The sequence below is a fragment of the Acipenser ruthenus genome, chromosome 29 (genome assembly GCF_902713425.1).
Source record: "Acipenser ruthenus chromosome 29, fAciRut3.2 maternal haplotype, whole genome shotgun sequence".
NCBI lineage: Eukaryota > Metazoa > Chordata > Actinopteri > Acipenseriformes > Acipenseridae > Acipenser > Acipenser ruthenus.
Window position 1 is genome coordinate 14,106,576 of NC_081217.1, and position 17,883 is coordinate 14,124,458.

Sequence of the window (17,883 nt, forward strand, 5' to 3'; positions counted from 1 at the left end):
AATACCAAAGCTGCACGCTAGAGCCTGATGCAGTCATGCCCATCCCCGAGAGCATAAGAAACCTGAATGAAATACCAAAGCTGCACGCTAGAGCCTGTGACGCAGTCATGCCCGTCCCCGAGAGCATAAGAAACCTGAATGAAATACAGAAGCTGCACGCTAGAGCCTGTGACGCAGTCATGCCCCCCCTCCCCCCCGAGAGCATAAGAAACCGGAATGAAATACAGAAGCTGCACGCTAGAGCCTGTGACGCAGTCATGCCCACTCCTAAGAGCATAGGAAGACTGCAGGCACAGATACCAGCTTCATTTATCCTTCACGCATGCTGCAATCATGGACGCAGCAACCTTGAAGGTTAATGGTTACATTTCTAATTCAGGGAACCAGGGTTATGATAATAACCCAACTCTCCCTATGAAATACTAAATGTAACCATTACCGAACGGGTGAGTGTACCAAAGCCGTCACAAGTGCAATTCTACACAGCGCTGCTGTCCAGTAATGTAACATGGCGAGTGCCGTGTACATTAATGTAAAAAACTGCTGCCTCAGTCTGCTCAAGCAGCAACGCCACTGTACAGTATTGTAACAAGGTGTATAGTACTGTAACACAAACAGTACAACTAAAAGATGGCAGTTCAAGACCCAAACCAAGTCCTCTGGTACTGGACCAGGATGGTTCAGCACCTCAGTACGCTACGCGTGCGGTGACTCGCATCGGGTCAGTACTGTACTCTCAGCCTCAGTACGCTATGCGTGCGGTGACTCGCACCGGGTCGGTACTTGTACTCTGAGCCTCAGTACGCTACGCGCGCACTGGGTCGGTACGATACCGGTCTGGTAACCTCAATCCCTGTAAAGAACAGAAAAATGACCAGAGAAAGAACTCAAAATAAACCGTAACTACAATATTACTGTTCAAATAATAAACTTCTACACAAAAACAAAGTGTAATACTGTCTGTGGTGTCCTGTTTCGATGGCCAAGTGGAGTTTGCCTCTGCTTTGTGTCTCTCGCCCTGACCAGGTATTCACTCTTTAGGGTCGGTCGGTCTCTCTCTCTCTCTCTCAGGATTGCGGATCGGTGGGAGGAGCTTGCAGGGAGGCAGTAGCGCTGGACGCTGTGTGTAGTAATATTGCTCTACATTTTCTTTTCTTATTTTGTGTTTATTTGTTAATCGTTTTTGTTGGGCTTTGAAAGCATCAAGTCACTTTCTGACAGGGAGATTGAGACAGAGTGGCCAGCGGAGTGGAGGGGGTGTGTTTCTGACAGGGAGATTGAGACAGAGTGGCCAGCGGAGTGGAGGGGAGTGGCAAAGTGGGTAAGTGTGTACAGGTGAAGGTAATACAGCAGTGCAGAAGAAACAGACAGACAACGATATCCAGGTGCAAACAACAGTAAACAATAATGAAGTAAAGTGCATCAGCGGCGTGTATTACTTTATTTATAATCCCCGGGTCTGACCCGTAACCAAAAGTCCAGTCCTTTATACACCCACACGTAACACAAAACACAGACACAGTTCGTTAGTGAGTGAATTAGTGCTCGTAGTGCAAATACAATCCTCTGTGAAAACAAGTGCAGTGATGTTGTCTGGTTTAGTGCTGGCTTTTAGCGACAGCTCCGGATTGTGTTAGCTGTCTAAATAACAAACAAGTACAATTTAGACCATACAAACAAAACACTCATGGTTCACAATACAGGTCTCCTTTAGGTCTTGTTCTAACCATTTACAAAGGAACAGATCACTTTACTATGTCCCCTTTTTTACCCTCACTCATGACCCCTTGGTTAACGAGCATATCCGCTCCTCCAATCCGTGGATGCCACGCCATTTCCCGCCCGGGTCACTGTTTGTGTACCGTAGCTCCGCCCCCTTTCTAGATTGCCGACTTCCACCTAACCCTGGGAATAAACTGTCATGCCATTAAGTCCATGGTACTCTGTTCCCTTTACACAGCGCAAATCGCAGGTCGGGAGGGAGATCTAACACCAAGAATCATTCGAGCTCTGTCACAAGGGGGCATGTGTGCTAAGCAGTGTATGTTTTTATTAATATTTTTGCTCCTAAAAATCGGCAGAGGGAACTCATTTTAAATTTGTAATAAATTAAAGCAAGCTCTTTTTAGTATTAATAATGATGATGTAGAAGGTGGGGTTTAATTGCACAACTGATTTTAACATTGATAGGAATAATGAGGCACCACATCCCCAATCCGCGAGAGAGTTGGCAGCAGTTTTAACCCTTTGCAGTCCATTTATTAAGTGTGTGTCAGGCGCGTTAGGTCCAATTTATTTTCACACGCGCAGTTAATTTTAGACGCGCTGTTTAAAAGTATTTTTTTTTCCCCCCAAAGTCAAACGGGTTTAAAAGGCCCTGCATATCAACAAAGCACTCACTAGGCATCTCCAGCCACGCCCCACCCTTTCGTTCGCTAATGGCTTTCACATATGCCAAGAAATAAATAATAATAGTCGTACATACCGATCAATCATCTCCTGATCACTCGTTTTATCACCAAATGCCTCAATAATGCGATCCAAGTCATTATTTTATTACTATAACATCTCAAAAAAGCTCTGCAAATGTCTGTGATATTCTCTGAGCACTGATTCAGCAGCAGCCAGCTTGTTTCCTTATGGCCGCCGTTATCTGATGCCAGGGGCAAGTATGACTATTCATGAGAGACGCCCTTTTTTTTCGGCTTGTCTCAGCTCCTGTCGCTTCCACTCGGCCATTGAATGGTTTTCTTGGCTTTTTCCGGAGAAAAAAGGACTACAAACCAGTTTTTTGCGTCTTTTTGATGATGTCGGACAGGGTCCGATTGGACCGGATAGGAATAATTGCAATGTCGGACCGCAAAGGGTTAAAGTCCAGTGACCTGCTTGACATCTGGGGTGTCTGCACCCTCATACATGACAGTACACCTGGTCTCGCTCTCTCACTCAGAGTGCATCTGGAGGTGTCTGCACTCTCATACACGGCAGTACACCTGGTCTCGCTCTCTCACTCAGAGTGCATCTGGAGGTGTCTGCACCCTCATACACGACAGTACATCTGGTCTCGCTCAGAGTGCATCTGGAGGTGTCTGCACCCTCATACACTACAGTATACCTGGTCTCGCTCAGAGTGCATCTGGAGGTGTCTGCACCCTCATACACGACAGTACACCTGGTCTCGCTCTCGCTCAGAGTGCATCTGGAGGTGTCGGCACCCTCATACACGACAGTACACCTGGTCTCGCTCAGAGTGCATCTGGAGGTGTCTGCACCCTCATACACGACAGTATACCTGGTCTCGCTCAGAGTGCATCTGGAGGTGTCGGCACCCTCATATACGACAGTATGCCTGATCTCGCTCTCTCACTCAGAATGCATCTGGGAGGTGTCTGCACCCTCATACACGACAGTACACCTGGTCTCGCTCAGAGTGCATCTGGAGGTGTCTGCACCCTCATACACGACAGTACATCTGGTCTCGCTCTCGCTCAGAGTGCATCTGGAGGTGTCTGCACCCTCATACACGACAGTATACCTGATCTCGCTCTCTCACTCAGAATGCATCTGGAGGTGTCTGCACCCTCATACACGACAGTACACCTGGTCTCGCTCAGAGTGCATCTGGAGGTGTCTGCACCCTCATACACGACAGTACATCTGGTCTCGCTCTCGCTCAGAGTGCATCTGGAGGTGTCTGCACCCTCATACACGACAGTATACCTGGTCTCGCTCAGAGTGCATCTGGAGGTGTCTGCACCCTCATACACGACAGTACACCTGGTCTCGCTCAGAGTGCATCTGGAGGTGTCTGCACCCTCATACACGACAGTATACCTGATCTCGCTCTCGCTCAGAGTGCATCTGGAGGTGTCTGCACCCTCATACATGACAATACACCTGGTCTCGCTCTCTCACTCAGAGTGCATCTGGAGGTGTCTGCACCCTCATACACGACAGTACACCTGGTCTCGCTCAGAGTGCATCTGGAGGTGTCGGCACCCTCATATACGACAGTATGCCTGATCTCGCTCTCTCACTCAGAATGCATCTGGGAGGTGTCTGCACCCTCATACACGACAGTACACCTGGTCTCGCTCAGAGTGCATCTGGAGGTGTCTGCACCCTCATACACGACAGTATACCTGATCTCGCTCTCGCTCAGAGTGCATCTGGAGGTGTCTGCACCCTCATACACGACAGTACACCTGGTCTCGCTCTCGCTCAGAGTGCATCTGGAGGTGTCTGCACCCTCATACACGACAGTACACCTGGTCTCGCTCTCGCTCAGAGTGCATCTGGAGGTGTCTGCACCCTCATACACGACAGTATACCTGATCTCGCTCTCTCACTCAGAATGCATTTGGAGGTGTCTGCACCCTCATACACGACAGTACACCTGGTCTCGCTCAGAGTGCATCTGGAGGTGTCTGCACCCTCATACACGACAGTACATCTGGTCTCGCTCTCGCTCAGAGTGCATCTGGAGGTGTCTGCACCCTCATACACGACAGTATACCTGGTCTCGCTCAGAGTGCATCTGGAGGTGTCTGCACCCTCATACACGACAGTACACCTGGTCTCGCTCAGAGTGCATCTGGAGGTGTCTGCACCCTCATACACGACAGTATACCTGATCTCGCTCTCGCTCAGAGTGCATCTGGAGGTGTCTGCACCCTCATACATGACAGTACACCTGGTCTCGCTCTCTCACTCAGAGTGCATCTGGAGGTGTCTGCACCCTCATACACGACAGTACACCTGGTCTCGCTCAGAGTGCATCTGGAGGTGTCGGCACCCTCATACACGACAGTACACCTGGTCTCACTCAGAGTGCATCTGGAGGTGTCTGCACCCTCATACACGACAGTACACCTGGTCTCGCTCTCGCTCAGAGTGCATCTGGAGGTGTCTGCACCCTCATACACGACAGTATACCTGATCTCGCTCTCGCTCAGAGTGCATCTGGAGGTGTCTGCACCCTCATACATGACAGTACACCTGGTCTCGCTCTCTCACTCAGAGTGCATCTGGAGGTGTCTGCACCCTCATACACGACAGTACACCTGGTCTCGCTCAGAGTGCATCTGGAGGTGTCGGCACCCTCATACAAGACAGTACACCTGGTCTCACTCAGAGTGCATCTGGAGGTGTCTGCACCCTCATACACGACAGTACATCTGGTCTCGCTCTCGCTCAGAGTGCATCTGGAGGTGTCTGCACCCTCATACACGACAGTACACCTGGTCTCGCTCTCGCTCAGAGTGCATCTGGAGGTGTCTGCACCCTCATACACGACAGTACACCTGGTCTCGCTCTCGCTCAGAGTGCATCTGGAGGTGTCGGCACCCTCATACACGACAGTACACCTGGTCTCGCTCAGAGTGCATCTGGAGGTGTCGGCACCCTCATACACGACAGTACACCTGGTCTCACTCAGAGTGCATCTGGAGGTGTCTGCACCCTCATACACGACAGTATACCTGGTCTCGCTCTCTCACTCAGAGTGCATCTGGAGGTGTCTGCACCCTCATACACGGCATTACACCTGGTCTCGCTCTCTCACTCAGAGTGCATCTGGAGGTGTCTGCACCCTCATACACGGCAGTACACCTGGTCTCGCTCTCTCACTCAGAGTGCATCTGGAGGTGTCTGCACCTTCATACACGACAGTACATCTGGTCTCGCTCAGAGTGCATCTGGAGGTGTCGGCACCCTCATACACGACAGTACACCTGGTCTCGCTCAGAGTGCATCTGGAGGTGTCTGCACCCTCATACACGACAGTACACCTGGTCTCGCTCTCGCTCAGAGTGCATCTGGAGGTGTCTGCACCCTCATACACAACAGTACACCTGGTCTCGCTCAGAGTGCATCTGGAGGTGTCTGCACCCTCATACACGACAGTACACCTGGTCTCGCTCTCGTTCAGAGTGCATCTGGAGGTGTCTGCACCCTCATACACGACAGTACACCTGGTCTCGCTCAGAGTGCATCTGGAGGTGTCTGCACCCTCATACACGACAGTATACCTGATCTCACTCTCTCACTCAGAGTGCATCTGGAGGTGTCTGCACCCTCATACACGACAGTATACCTGGTCTCGCTCAGAGTGCATCTGGAGGTGTCTGCACCCTCATACACGACAGTACACCTGGTCTCGCTCAGAGTGCATCTGGAGGTGTCGGCACCCTCATACACGACAGTACACCTGGTCTCGCTCTCGCTCAGAGTGCATCTGGAGGTGTCTGCACCCTCATACATGACAGTACACCTGGTCTCGCTCTCTCACTCAGAGTGCATCTGGAGGTGTCTGCACCCTCATACACGACAGTACACCTGGTCTCGCTCAGAGTGCATCTGGAGGTGTCGGCACCCTCATACACGACAGTACACCTGGTCTCACTCAGAGTGCATCTGGAGGTGTCTGCACCCTCATACACGACAGTACACCTGGTCTCGCTCAGAGTGCATCTGGAGGTGTCTGCACCCTCATACACGACAGTACACCTGGTCTCGCTCTCGCTCAGAGTGCATCTGGAGGTGTCTGCACCCTCATACACGACAGTACACCTGGTCTCGCTCTCGCTCAGAGTGCATCTGGAGGTGTCTGCACCCTCACACACGACAGTACACCTGGTCTCGCTCTCGCTCAGAGTGCATCTGGAGGTGTCGGCACCCTCATACACAACAGTACACCTGATCTCGCTCTCGCTCAGAGTGCATGTATATAGCGAGGCTGGACCGTTTGTACACTTTACATTAAAGTCAGCATCACCCCTAGCAGTCTCTCTGACCATCACTGCCTAATAAATCGCAACATTGCTCCCTCAGAGCCACACAGCACCTCTTACTGGCAATATCACATTATTACAAGACACAACATTGAATGAACAATTCCACCAGTTCTGGGATATTTGGAAAACAAAGAAAAAACATTATAAAAATATAAAATATTTAGGTCAGCAGTACACACTTAATGCAACCAGGTCACTGAACACAGCCATGACAGAGCTGGAGAAAAAAATACTCCACCTTGAGAACAGCCTGGACACGGACCACAGAGAGCAGACCATGCAGAGACACACAATGGGAAGCCTGCTGGAGAAGAGGGTAAGGGAGTGCTTGTGCTTTCGTGGAGTTGACATGGGTGCCCTTACCAGTTTCTTCTTCGGCCTGGAGAAGAGGAGAGCAGACAGCTGGCAGCTGTGCCCGTACGCCCTGCGGTAGAGAGCAGACAGCCAGCAGCTGTGCCTGGACGCCCAGCAGCAGAGAGCAGACAGCCAGCAGCTGTGCCCGGACGCCCTGCGGTGGACAGCAGACAGCCGACAGCTGTGCCCGGACGCCCTGCGGTAGAGAGCTGTACAGCCGACAGCTGTGCCCGGACGCCCTGCGGTAGAGAGCTGTACAGCCGACAGCTGTGCCCGGACGCCCTGCGGCAGAGAGCTGTACAGCCGACAGTTGTGCCCGGACGCCCTGCGGCAGAGAGCTGTACAGCCGACAGCTGTGCCCGGACGCCCTGACAGTCGGGAGGAGATTAACAGGGAAGTGGTGCAGTTCTACAGCCAGCTATACAAGAACGAGCCGTGCAACCATCAGGACACTGACCCCCTGCTCCAGGGTCTGCCCAGCATTAGTGAGGAGGAACAGCACCACCAGGACGAGCCAATGATCTACCAGAAGCTGACCGTCGCATCACACAGCTCTCCAGTGACAAGACTCCAGGGATCGATGGACTACCTGCTGAATTCTTTAAAAAACTGTGGAATGCAACAGGGGAGGATATGCTCCACATACTGAGAGAGAGCCTCACACACAAGGAACCCTCAGCGGCCATAGGGCAGTGATCACATTACTGCCCAAGAAGGGGGACCGGTGCCTGGTTAAAAACTGGAGACCTGTATCACCTTTATTTTCCGATTTTAAAATAATTTCAAAATGTATGGCAGACTGTGGCAATGCGCCCCGTCCCTGTGTGCATTTGTATGTTGCGTGCGTGTGTTAATGTTGGTGTATAGATTGGTACACGGGATATAAACGGGTCTGTGTTTCACGTGTGTTTAAAAAGTGTAGATTTGTATTTAGGCACGAGGAGAGCACAAATCACTTCACGTGCTGGTTAAATGTAATATGTGAGCACGGGGTTGCACAGAATTAATTCACGTGCTGGGATTCAAGTGAATAATTAATTAGTAATTGAATCCCAGCACAATAGTATATATAGACGCACATTTCTTGCATTCAGGGTTGGGTGTTCGAGAGTGGAGAACGGGTGAGAGAGAAGGAGAACGTAAAGTAGTAAAGTGAAAATAATATCTAGAAGTGTTTGTACTCACCGTGTTTGTTTGTCTCTCCGTGCACCGTTTGTTAAGTGTTTATTACGTTTTGTTTGTCTTTTTATTTTGGCGTGTAGTGCCGTGTCCAGTGTTTTTGTCTGTTCCAACCTTTTATTTTCTGTGCTGTTTTATTAAATGCTGAGCGCAAACATTCGCTCAGCTCCACCAAAACCCCAAGTCTCTGTTTATTTACTTCCTGCTTCTGGTCTGACGCCACCCACTCTGGCCGTCTTTGTGACACGTGGTGTCCTGCGTGGGATCGACAGCGCCTCCAGGACTCAGGCCAGAGCAGGAACCGCATTTTTTTGAAAAAAAAAAAAAATGTTGGATTACAAAAAAAAATATATATAAATAAAATGGGATGGAAGGAGGATAAAGAGGTGAAGGACAGGGAGGAGGAGTGCCGCCTAAGGGCCAGACATCCACGGCGATCTAACAAGCCAACGCCGGGGTGCCTCCTCTGCGACCAGGATCATCTGTTCGCCAACTGTCCCTTCCGCAGTTATGAGGAGGAGCCTGAGAGTCCACAGCCCAAGTGGGAGGAGCCTGAGCGTCCACAGCCCAAGTGGGAGGAGCCTGAGCGTCCACAGCCCAAGTGGGAGGAGCCTGAGCGTCCACAGCCCAAGTGGGAGGAGCCTGAGCGTCCACAGCCCAAGTGGGAGGAGCCTGAGCATCCACAGCCCAAGTGGGAGGAGCCCGAGCGTCCTACGCCCGAGTGGGAGGAGCCCGAGCGTCCTACGCCTGAGTGGGAGGAGCCCGAACGTCCTACGCCTGAGTGGGAGGAGCCCGAACGTCCTACGCCTGAGTGGGAGGAGCCCGAACGTCCTACGCCTGAGTGGGGGGAGCCCGAACGTCCACAGCCCAAGAGGGGGGAGTCGGTGCGTCCACAGCCCAAAAGGGAGGAGTCGGTGCGTCCACAGCCCAAAAGGGAGGAGTCGGTGCGTCCACAGCCCAAAAGGGAGGAGTCGGTGCGTCCACAGCCCAAAGAGAGGAAAGTCGGGGCTTCCATAACCCTAGGAACCAAGCTGCCAGCAGAGGGAGAATGCCTGCTGGTCCCACCTCCACCAGCAGAGGAAGAATGCCTGCTGGTTTCCCCTTCCGAGGCAGAGCCGCACCAGTCCCCTGCAAGAGAGGCAGAGCAGCACCAGTCCCCTGAAAAAGGGGGAGACGACATGCTGCTCCCACCTCCGTCGCCAGGAGACTACACGCTGCTCCCACCTTCACCGGCAGGAGCAGAGCAGCCGGAGCTGTCTCTGCCTCCGCCACCTCCACCGGCAGGAGCAGAGCAGCAGGAGCTGCCTCTGCCTCCGCCACCTCCACCGGCAGGAGCAGAGCAGCAGGAGCTGCCTCTGCCTCCGCCATGTCCACCAGCAGAGGGTGAATGCCTGCTGGGTCCCTGTCGACCAGCAGAGGGTGAATGCCTGCTGGTATCACTTCCCCCACCAGCAGAGGATGAATGCCTGCTGGTATCACTTCCCCCACCAGCAGAGGATGAATGCCTGCTGGTATCACTTTCCCCACCATCACGAGGAGAGGAGCGGGAGCTGCCTCTGCCTCCATCACCATCAGGGGGAGAGAAGCAGGAGCTGCCTCTCCCTTCACCAGAAAGACCAGGGCGTGAAGCTGGCGGCCCTCCGCAGCCCTTGCATAGGCTGCTGAGGGAAGCATGGGTAAGAATCGCCTGGTCGCAGAGGCCGAGAAGAGGGCCAACACCCGCATCCCGGCTGGTCCTGACTCCCTGCCACGCTTCACCCTCGCCTGGGGCTGCCAGCCGTGCCGCATTGCTTGGGGCTGCTAGTTGCTCCGCATCGCAGCAGGAAGTACTGTGGCCGGAACCCCACCAAGGGGAGTTGTCGGCCACGAAGAAAGTGGGGGAGGTCAGGAGACCTGCTCCCACTGCAGCAGTTTCGCTGCCGGAGATCGTGGGGGAGGTCCGGAGACCTGCTCCCACTGCAGCAGTTTCGCTGCCGGAGATCGTGGGGGAGGTCCGGAGACCTGCTCCCACTGCAGCTTCTTCGCTGCCGGCAGTACTGTGGTCGGAGCCCCACCAAAGGGAGCTACCGGCTACAAAGAAGGGGGACGAGGTCTGGAGACCACTTTCCCCAGCAGCAGTTTCGCTGCAGGAGTTCTTGTGGCCGGAGCCCCACAGGAGGGAGCTGCCGGCTACGAAGAAGGGGGAGGTCGGGGGACCACCTGCCCCCGCAGCTTTCTCGCTGCAGGACGGGACCAACAGGCTGTCAGCCGTGCCACTACCGGCAGGGGTGCTGACAGCATGGCCAGCCATGGGCCCACTGAAGCCTCCCTTCCCAGCCCGAGACTTTGTCCTGGACTGCTGGATTTTTAAGGGGGGAGGTGGCCGTTGAGGCCATGTGTGCTGCGCACAAGGGGGGGTATATGTGGCAATGCGCCCCTCCCTGTGTGCATTTGTATGTTGCGTGCGTGTGTTAATGTTGGTGTATAGATTGGTACACGGGATATAAACGGGTCTGTGTTTCACGTGTGTTTAAAAAGTGTAGATTTGTATTTAGGCACGAGGAGAGCACAAATCACTTCACGTGCTGGTTAAATGTAATATGTGAGCACGGGGTTGCACAGAATTAATTCACGTGCTGGGATTCAAGTGAATAATTAATTAGTAATTGAATCCCAGCACAATAGTATATATAGACGCACATTTCTTGCACTCAGGGTTGGGTGTTCGAGAGTGGAGAACGGGTGAGAGAGAAGGAGAACGTAAAGTAGTAAAGTGAAAATAATATCTAGAAGTGTTTGTACTCACCGTGTTTGTTTGTCTCTCCGTGCACCGTTTGTTAAGTGTTTATTACGTTTTGTTTGTCTTTTTATTTTGGCGTGTAGTGCCGTGTCCAGTGTTTTTGTCTGTTCCAACCTTTTATTTTCTGTGCTGTTTTATTAAATGCTGAGCGCAAACATTCGCTCAGCTCCACCAAAACCCCAAGTCTCTGTTTATTTACTTCCTGCTTCTGGTCTGACGCCACCCACTCCGGCCGTCTTTGTGACACAGACATAATGAGCAACACTCCATATTTGATAACTTGTTTGTTTTTAATTTGTGACTTTTTATCTGTAACAAATATGTAGGGCTGGTCTCCCGGAACCAAGAAAAGGCATTTGACAGGGTCGAACACACATACCTCTTTAAAACCCTGGAGGCCTTCAGGTTTGGCCTTATTTTTATTTCTTATATTCAGCTTTTATATTCAAATGTATTTGTGTTTTAAACATTAACAATGGGCTGAGACAGCCCTTCGCAGTGTACAGGGGTATTAGACGGGGCTGCTCCCTGTTTGGCATGCGCTACTCACTGGCCATAGAGCCCCTGCTGCACCTGCTGAGGGGCAGGCTGGCTGGCTGGCTGGCTGGGCAGTGCCTTCCTCACCCATCACAGTGAAGGTGTGTGCAGTGATGGTGACAACCAGACGCTACAGCAGAGTCTGAACACTTTCAGAAAGCGTCTTCTGCACGCATCAACTGGGCAAAGTGCGGCACCTTCCTGTCGGGCAGCTGGCATGAGGGCCCCACACTGTCCTGCCCAAGGCACCGAGATGGGACAAGACAGGTATTAAAGTGCTGGGGGTGTTCTTTGGAATAAAAACATACATGCAGAAGAACTGGGAAGATAAGGGGGCGGCTGCAGAAGTGGCCTGGGAGCACTCTGGCTGGGCAGCTGGGTTGGTGTTCGGAGAGGCTTGGGGAGAGGATACCAAGTGAGCTGAGAAGCTCTCTCTCCCCAAGGCTCAGGGAGGCCTTGAGGGAGGAACTGTCCAGGGGAACATGGCAGAGGCAGGACCCCATCTTTTCAGGGCTCCTAATGTCTCCTGCAGTAAGTGAGGAAGTAGAGGGTGATGAAGGAAATGGAGGACGCTGCTGCAAATTAATACAGTTCAAGACCACCCTTCACACAGCATACAGCACAAGACTATCAGCTGTGACTGAAAACACTTGAGTTCAGCCAGCTGCATTGTGTCCACTGGCAGGTTTCTCCAGAACGGACTCCGGCAAGGCCTGGGTGTGGTTTTTAGTAAATACTTATTTATTTTTGGCGCCCCCTACAGTCTTAAGATGAAAAACAGGTGTGTTTTTAATTAATTTTATAATGGGTCACGCAAAACTGGCCATTTTAAGAAAAGCACCTCTGGAGCCGGGCTGACCGATGTCGTGGTGCAGTTCAGGGTGCTGGTGAGAATGGTCAATAACCTGGATGGTTGCCAGGAGAGGTGAAGTCTGTCGGTCTCTCTCTCTCTCTCTCTGTGTCTCTCTCTGTGTATCTCTGTGTGTGTGTGTGTGTGTGTCTTTCTGTGTGTGTGTGTGTGTGTGTGTCTCGCTCTCTCACTGTGTTTCTGTGTGTGTGTGTGTGTCTGTCGCTTTCTCACTGTGTTTGTGTGTGTGTGTGTGCGTCTCTCTCTCTCTCTCTCTGTGTCTCTAGCAGTGCTTACCCATCCAGACCTCCCCGAAGCAGCCTTGTCCCAGTTTGAGTTCCAAACGCAGAGACTCCCTCGGTATCTCCCAGGCATCCCGGGCCAGTCCCTGAGTCTGGGGCTTCAGGGTGGGGCACACCTCGGTCAGACAGTGGCACAGTCCATCTGCGTGTTCTGGGGGGGAAGACGACACGGGGGAGATGCTTACAGATCGATTCAAGTAAACTTGCTTGATATAACACCTACTCTACATTTACATGGACACAGACAGACTGGAAGAACGATCTGCCCATGGATATCAAGACTGCTCAGTCCCTGACCCCCTTCCGACACCTCCCCGCGAAATACCTGTTCAGACAGCATCTGTAAACCTCACAACTCTGGACTATATGGCACTCAAATGTACCAGTACTTGCATCATCTTGTACTTGCACTGAACTGCTCCTTACCTTGCTGTATTCTACTGCTGCTCTTAATTATAACTATTTCCTATATCTTGTACTTGATTGTACTCTGAAAGATATCTGTATTCACATTTTTTGTTAGTGCTCTTATTTGAAATCGTTCTTTTCCATTTATTGTACTTACTACATGCTCTTAATGGAATTTATTCTTATGACCAAATATTTTTACTATACGTTTAACTGCTCTTAGTCGAAATCGCTCTTAAATGTAATTATTTACTGCAATCTTTATTTTGCTCTTATTTGAATTTGATCTTATTTTCCACTGATTTCACTGTACTTTATAACTGCTCTTACCTGTAATGTGATACTTTGTATAGTGGTATTTTGTAACAACTGTAAGTCGCTTAAAGAAATAATAATAATAATAAATAATAATAATAATAATAATAAATAATAAATAATAATAAATAATTATTATTACTATTATTATTACTATTATTAATACTACTATTATTAGTAGTAGTAATAATAATAGTAATAATAATAAATTATTATTATTACTATTACTATTACTATTACTATTACTATTATTATTATTATTACTATTACTATTACTATTACTACTACTACTACTACTACTACTACTACTACTACTACTACTACTACTACTACTACTACAATAATAATGCTGCTTCCAGGAAACGCAGGTTTTCTCCTAGGTTAGCAATGGGATGGGAGGATCATGTCTGCAGTTGGATTGTGTTCCCTGCACTCAGTGTTTTCTCCTGGGTTAGCAATGGGATTGTGTTCCCTGCACTCAGTGTTTTCTCCTGGGTTAGCAATGGGATTGGAGGCTTATGTCTGCAGTTGGATTGTGTTCCCTGCACTCACTGTGGTAGTAGGTGACCAGCTGCTGCAGGTTGCTGAACTGCGTCCGTGACGTGATGTAGAACCCGCCGCTGTCCAGCTTGCGGATTTTGTAGTGTTTCACATTCAGGCCTTTCGTGTTGTCGAAGTCGAGAACTGAGAGACAGTAGGCTCCTGTCACGGAAAGATAACAGAGCCATTAGCTTCATAGCACAGGGAGCGAGGTACATTGAGAAAGTGACGGCCGTGAAAAACACCTCTAGTTGAAACGCTTGTTATTGAATTGAAGTTTCATTTTTTCTAAATGAGGCACACAGAGAGTGCATTAGAATCCCTTTCCAGATAATTCATGACAAACTAAACACTGGTGTTTTTGTGAACAAAAACAAAGTATTCCCGGGGGCATGGTGGAGGAACATGCTTTCAAACTTCAGCTGGATGCTTAAAGAGTGCATTTGAGGAGTGTTCCGGAAAACCTTGACCCTGCATGTTTCAGATGTCAAAAAATTGCAATTGTTTTTTTTATTAAGAATCAAGGATAGGATATCAAAGTTATTTCACATGTTTGTGTACCTGATATGAATGGAGCACATTCTACAACAAGGACTATCTATATAGGTGGGACGGACTGCACTTAAACAGAAAGGATCCTTGAGGAGGTCCGGAAGCATTTAAACTAGAAAGGAAGGGGGGAGAAAACAAAAAAACAGAAGGGAGACTACATCAAAACAAGGGCAACAACTCACGTAAGACAACTATTAAATGTATTTATCTTAATGCTAGAAGTCTCAGAAACAAAATGTTAGAACTTGAAGCGACTGCACTAACAAGTAACTACGATGTGATAGGTGTTACAGAAACTTGGTTGTCTGAGAGTGATGGAGACGAATATAATATTAGTGGGTACACACTGTATAGGAAAGACAGGCAGGACAGAAGAGGCGGAGGGGTAGCGCTATACATAAGAAATAGTCTTGAAGCCCAGGTGTTAAATCTGGACAAAGAAAACAACGCCGAATCAATATGGGTCAGAATAATGGACAAAAATTCAAAGGGCATAATAATAGGAGCATGCTATAGACCGCCAAATTCAGACACTGAGCAAAATAATCTGTTATACTATGACATTCGAAATGCACGTAGAAAAGGAGAAGCCATACTAAAGGGGGATTTCAACTTCCCTCGTATAAAATGGGAGAACCCGGTGGGGAGCACGACGGACGAAACTGAAATGGTGGAATTGACAAATGACTGCTTCCTAACACAATTTGTCAAGGCACCGGCTAGAGAGGAGGCATGCCTTGATTTAGTCTTTTCAAATAACGAAGACAGAATAACTAAAACAGAGGTAGATTGGAGCAAAATAGAGAAAACACCCACAGAAAAATGATTGCGGTTTTTTAAAAAAATGTAGTACTAGAGGCGCAAAACAATTACATCCCAAAAGTAGACAAATCTAAATCTAAAACAAAATGGCCAAAATGGTTTAATAGATCAATTAAAAAAAATATTCAGCGAAAAAAGGCACTTTACAGAGCATTTAAAAGGGACCAAAAACAAAGTACACAGAAAGAGTACTTGGAACTGCAAACAAGTCAAAAAGGAAGTTAGAAAGGCCAAGAGAGAGATAGAAATCAATATTGCTAAGGGGGCTAAAACCAATTCCAAAATGTTTTTCCAATATTATAACAGCAAGAGAACATTCAAAAGAGGAGGTTAAATGTCTAAGAGACACAAATGGCAAAATCACAGATGAAGAAAAAAAAAATAGCAAATATATTAAATAATGACTTTTCACAGGTTTTTACAAAGGAGGACACGGACAACGTGCCCCACATGTCAACCTGTTCCTATCCAATTTTAAATAACTTTAGCATAACAGAGGCAGAAGTGTTAAAGGGACTAGGAGCTCTTAAAATAAACAAATCCCCTGGGCCAGATGAGATCCTCCCAATAGTACTCAAAGAAATGAAAGAAGTTATTTACAAACCACTAACCAAGATCATGCAACATTCTCTTGACACAGGGGTTGTACCGACAGACTGGAAAATTGCAAACGTAATACCAATCCACAAAAAGGGAGACAAAACCAAACCAGGTAACTACAGACCAATAAGCCTGACTTCTATTATATGTAAACTTATGGAAACTATAATAAGATCCAAATGGAAAATTACCTATATGGTAGCAATATCCTTGGTGAAGGTCAGCATGGTTTTAGGAGAGGGAGATCGTGTCTAACTAACCTGCTTGACTTTTTTGAGGATGCAACATTGAAAATGGATAACTGCAAAGCATACGACATGGTTTATTTAGATTTCCAGAAAGCTTTTGACAAAGTCCCGCATAAAAGATTAATTCTCAAACTGAACGCAGTAGGGATTCAAGGAAATGCGTACACATGGATTAGGGAGTGGTTAACATGTAGAAAAAAGAAAGTACTGATTACAGGAGAAACCTCAAAATGGAGGGAGGTAACCAGTGGAGTACCACAGGGATCAGTATTAGGTCCTCTGCTATTCCTAATCTACATTAATGATTTAGATTCTGGTATAGTAAGCAAACTTAGGAGGAAAAAATAGGAGGAGTGGCAAACACTGTTGCAGCAGCAAAGGTCATTCAAAATGATCTAGACAGCATTCAGAACTGGGCAGACACATGGCAAATGACATTTAATAGAGAAAAGTGTAAGGTACTGCACGCAGGCAATAAAAATGTGCATTATAAATATTATATGGGAGATAGTGAAATTGAAGAAGGGAACTATGAAAAAGACCTAGGAGTTTATGTTGACTCAGAAATGTCTTCATCTACACAATGTGAGGAAGCTATAAAAAAAGGCCAACAAGATGCTCGGATATATTGTGAGAAGTGTTGAATTTAAATCAAGGGAAGTAATGTTAAAACTTTACAATGCATTAGTAAGACCTCACCTAGAATATTGTGTTCAGTTCTGGTCACCTCGTTTACAAAAAGGATACTGCTCTAGAAAGAGTGTAAAGAAGAGCAACCAGAATTATCCCGGTTTAAAAGAACATAAGAAAGTTTACAAACGAGAGGAGGCCATTCAGCCCATCTTGCTCGTTTGTTTGTTAGTAGCTTATTGATCCCAGAATCTCATCAAGCAGCTTCTTGAAGGATCCCAGGGTGTCGGCTTCAACAACATTACTGGGGAGTTGGTTCCAGACCCTCACAATTCTCTGTGTAAAAAAGTGCCTCCTATTTTCTGTTCTGAATGCCCCTTTATCTAATCTCCATTTATGACCCCTGGTCCTTGTTTCTTTTTTCAAGTCAAAGAAGTCCCCCGGGTTGACATTGTCTATACCTTTTAGGATTTTGAATGTTTGAATCAGATCGCCGCGTAGTCTTCTTTGTTCAAGACTGAATAGATTCAGTTCTTTTAGCCTGTCTGCATACAACATGCCCTTTAAACCTGGATAATTCTGGTTGCTCTTCTTTGCACTCTTTCTAGAGCAGCAATATCCTTTTTGTAACGAGGTGACCAGAACTGAACACAATATTCTAGGTGAGGTCTTACTAATGCATTGTAGAGTTTTAACATTACTTCCCCTTGATTTAAATTCAACACTTCTCACAATATATCCAAGCATCTTGTTAGCCTTTTTTATAGCTTCCCCACATTGTCTAGATGAAGACATTTCTGAGTCAACATAAACTCCTAGGTCTTTTTCATAGTTCCCTTCTTCAATTTCACTATCTCCCATATGATATTTATAATGCACATTTTTACTGCCCATGTTGTATGCAGACTAAAAGAATTGAATCTATTCAGTCTTGAACAAAGAAGACTACGCGGCGATCTGATTCAAACATTCAAAT

The 17,883-nt window shown here is 48.2% G+C and overlaps 1 protein-coding gene across 5 annotated transcripts in view; it reads right to left on the reverse strand.

Moving 5' to 3' along the window:
• The window catches only part of LOC117431239 (proto-oncogene tyrosine-protein kinase Src-like), an 86,382-nt gene that overhangs the window by 8,343 nt on the left and 60,156 nt on the right, over window positions 1–17,883 (reverse strand). For all 5 annotated transcript variants that reach the window (XM_034051999.3, XM_034052028.3, XM_034052011.3 and 2 more), the window contains 2 exons: window positions 14,068–14,217; window positions 12,788–12,943 (listed from right to left, as the gene is read on the reverse strand). In XM_034051999.3, the coding sequence (XP_033907890.1) occupies window positions 12,788–12,943; window positions 14,068–14,217 (306 nt within the window). The remainder of the gene's footprint in view (window positions 1–12,787; window positions 12,944–14,067; window positions 14,218–17,883) is intronic.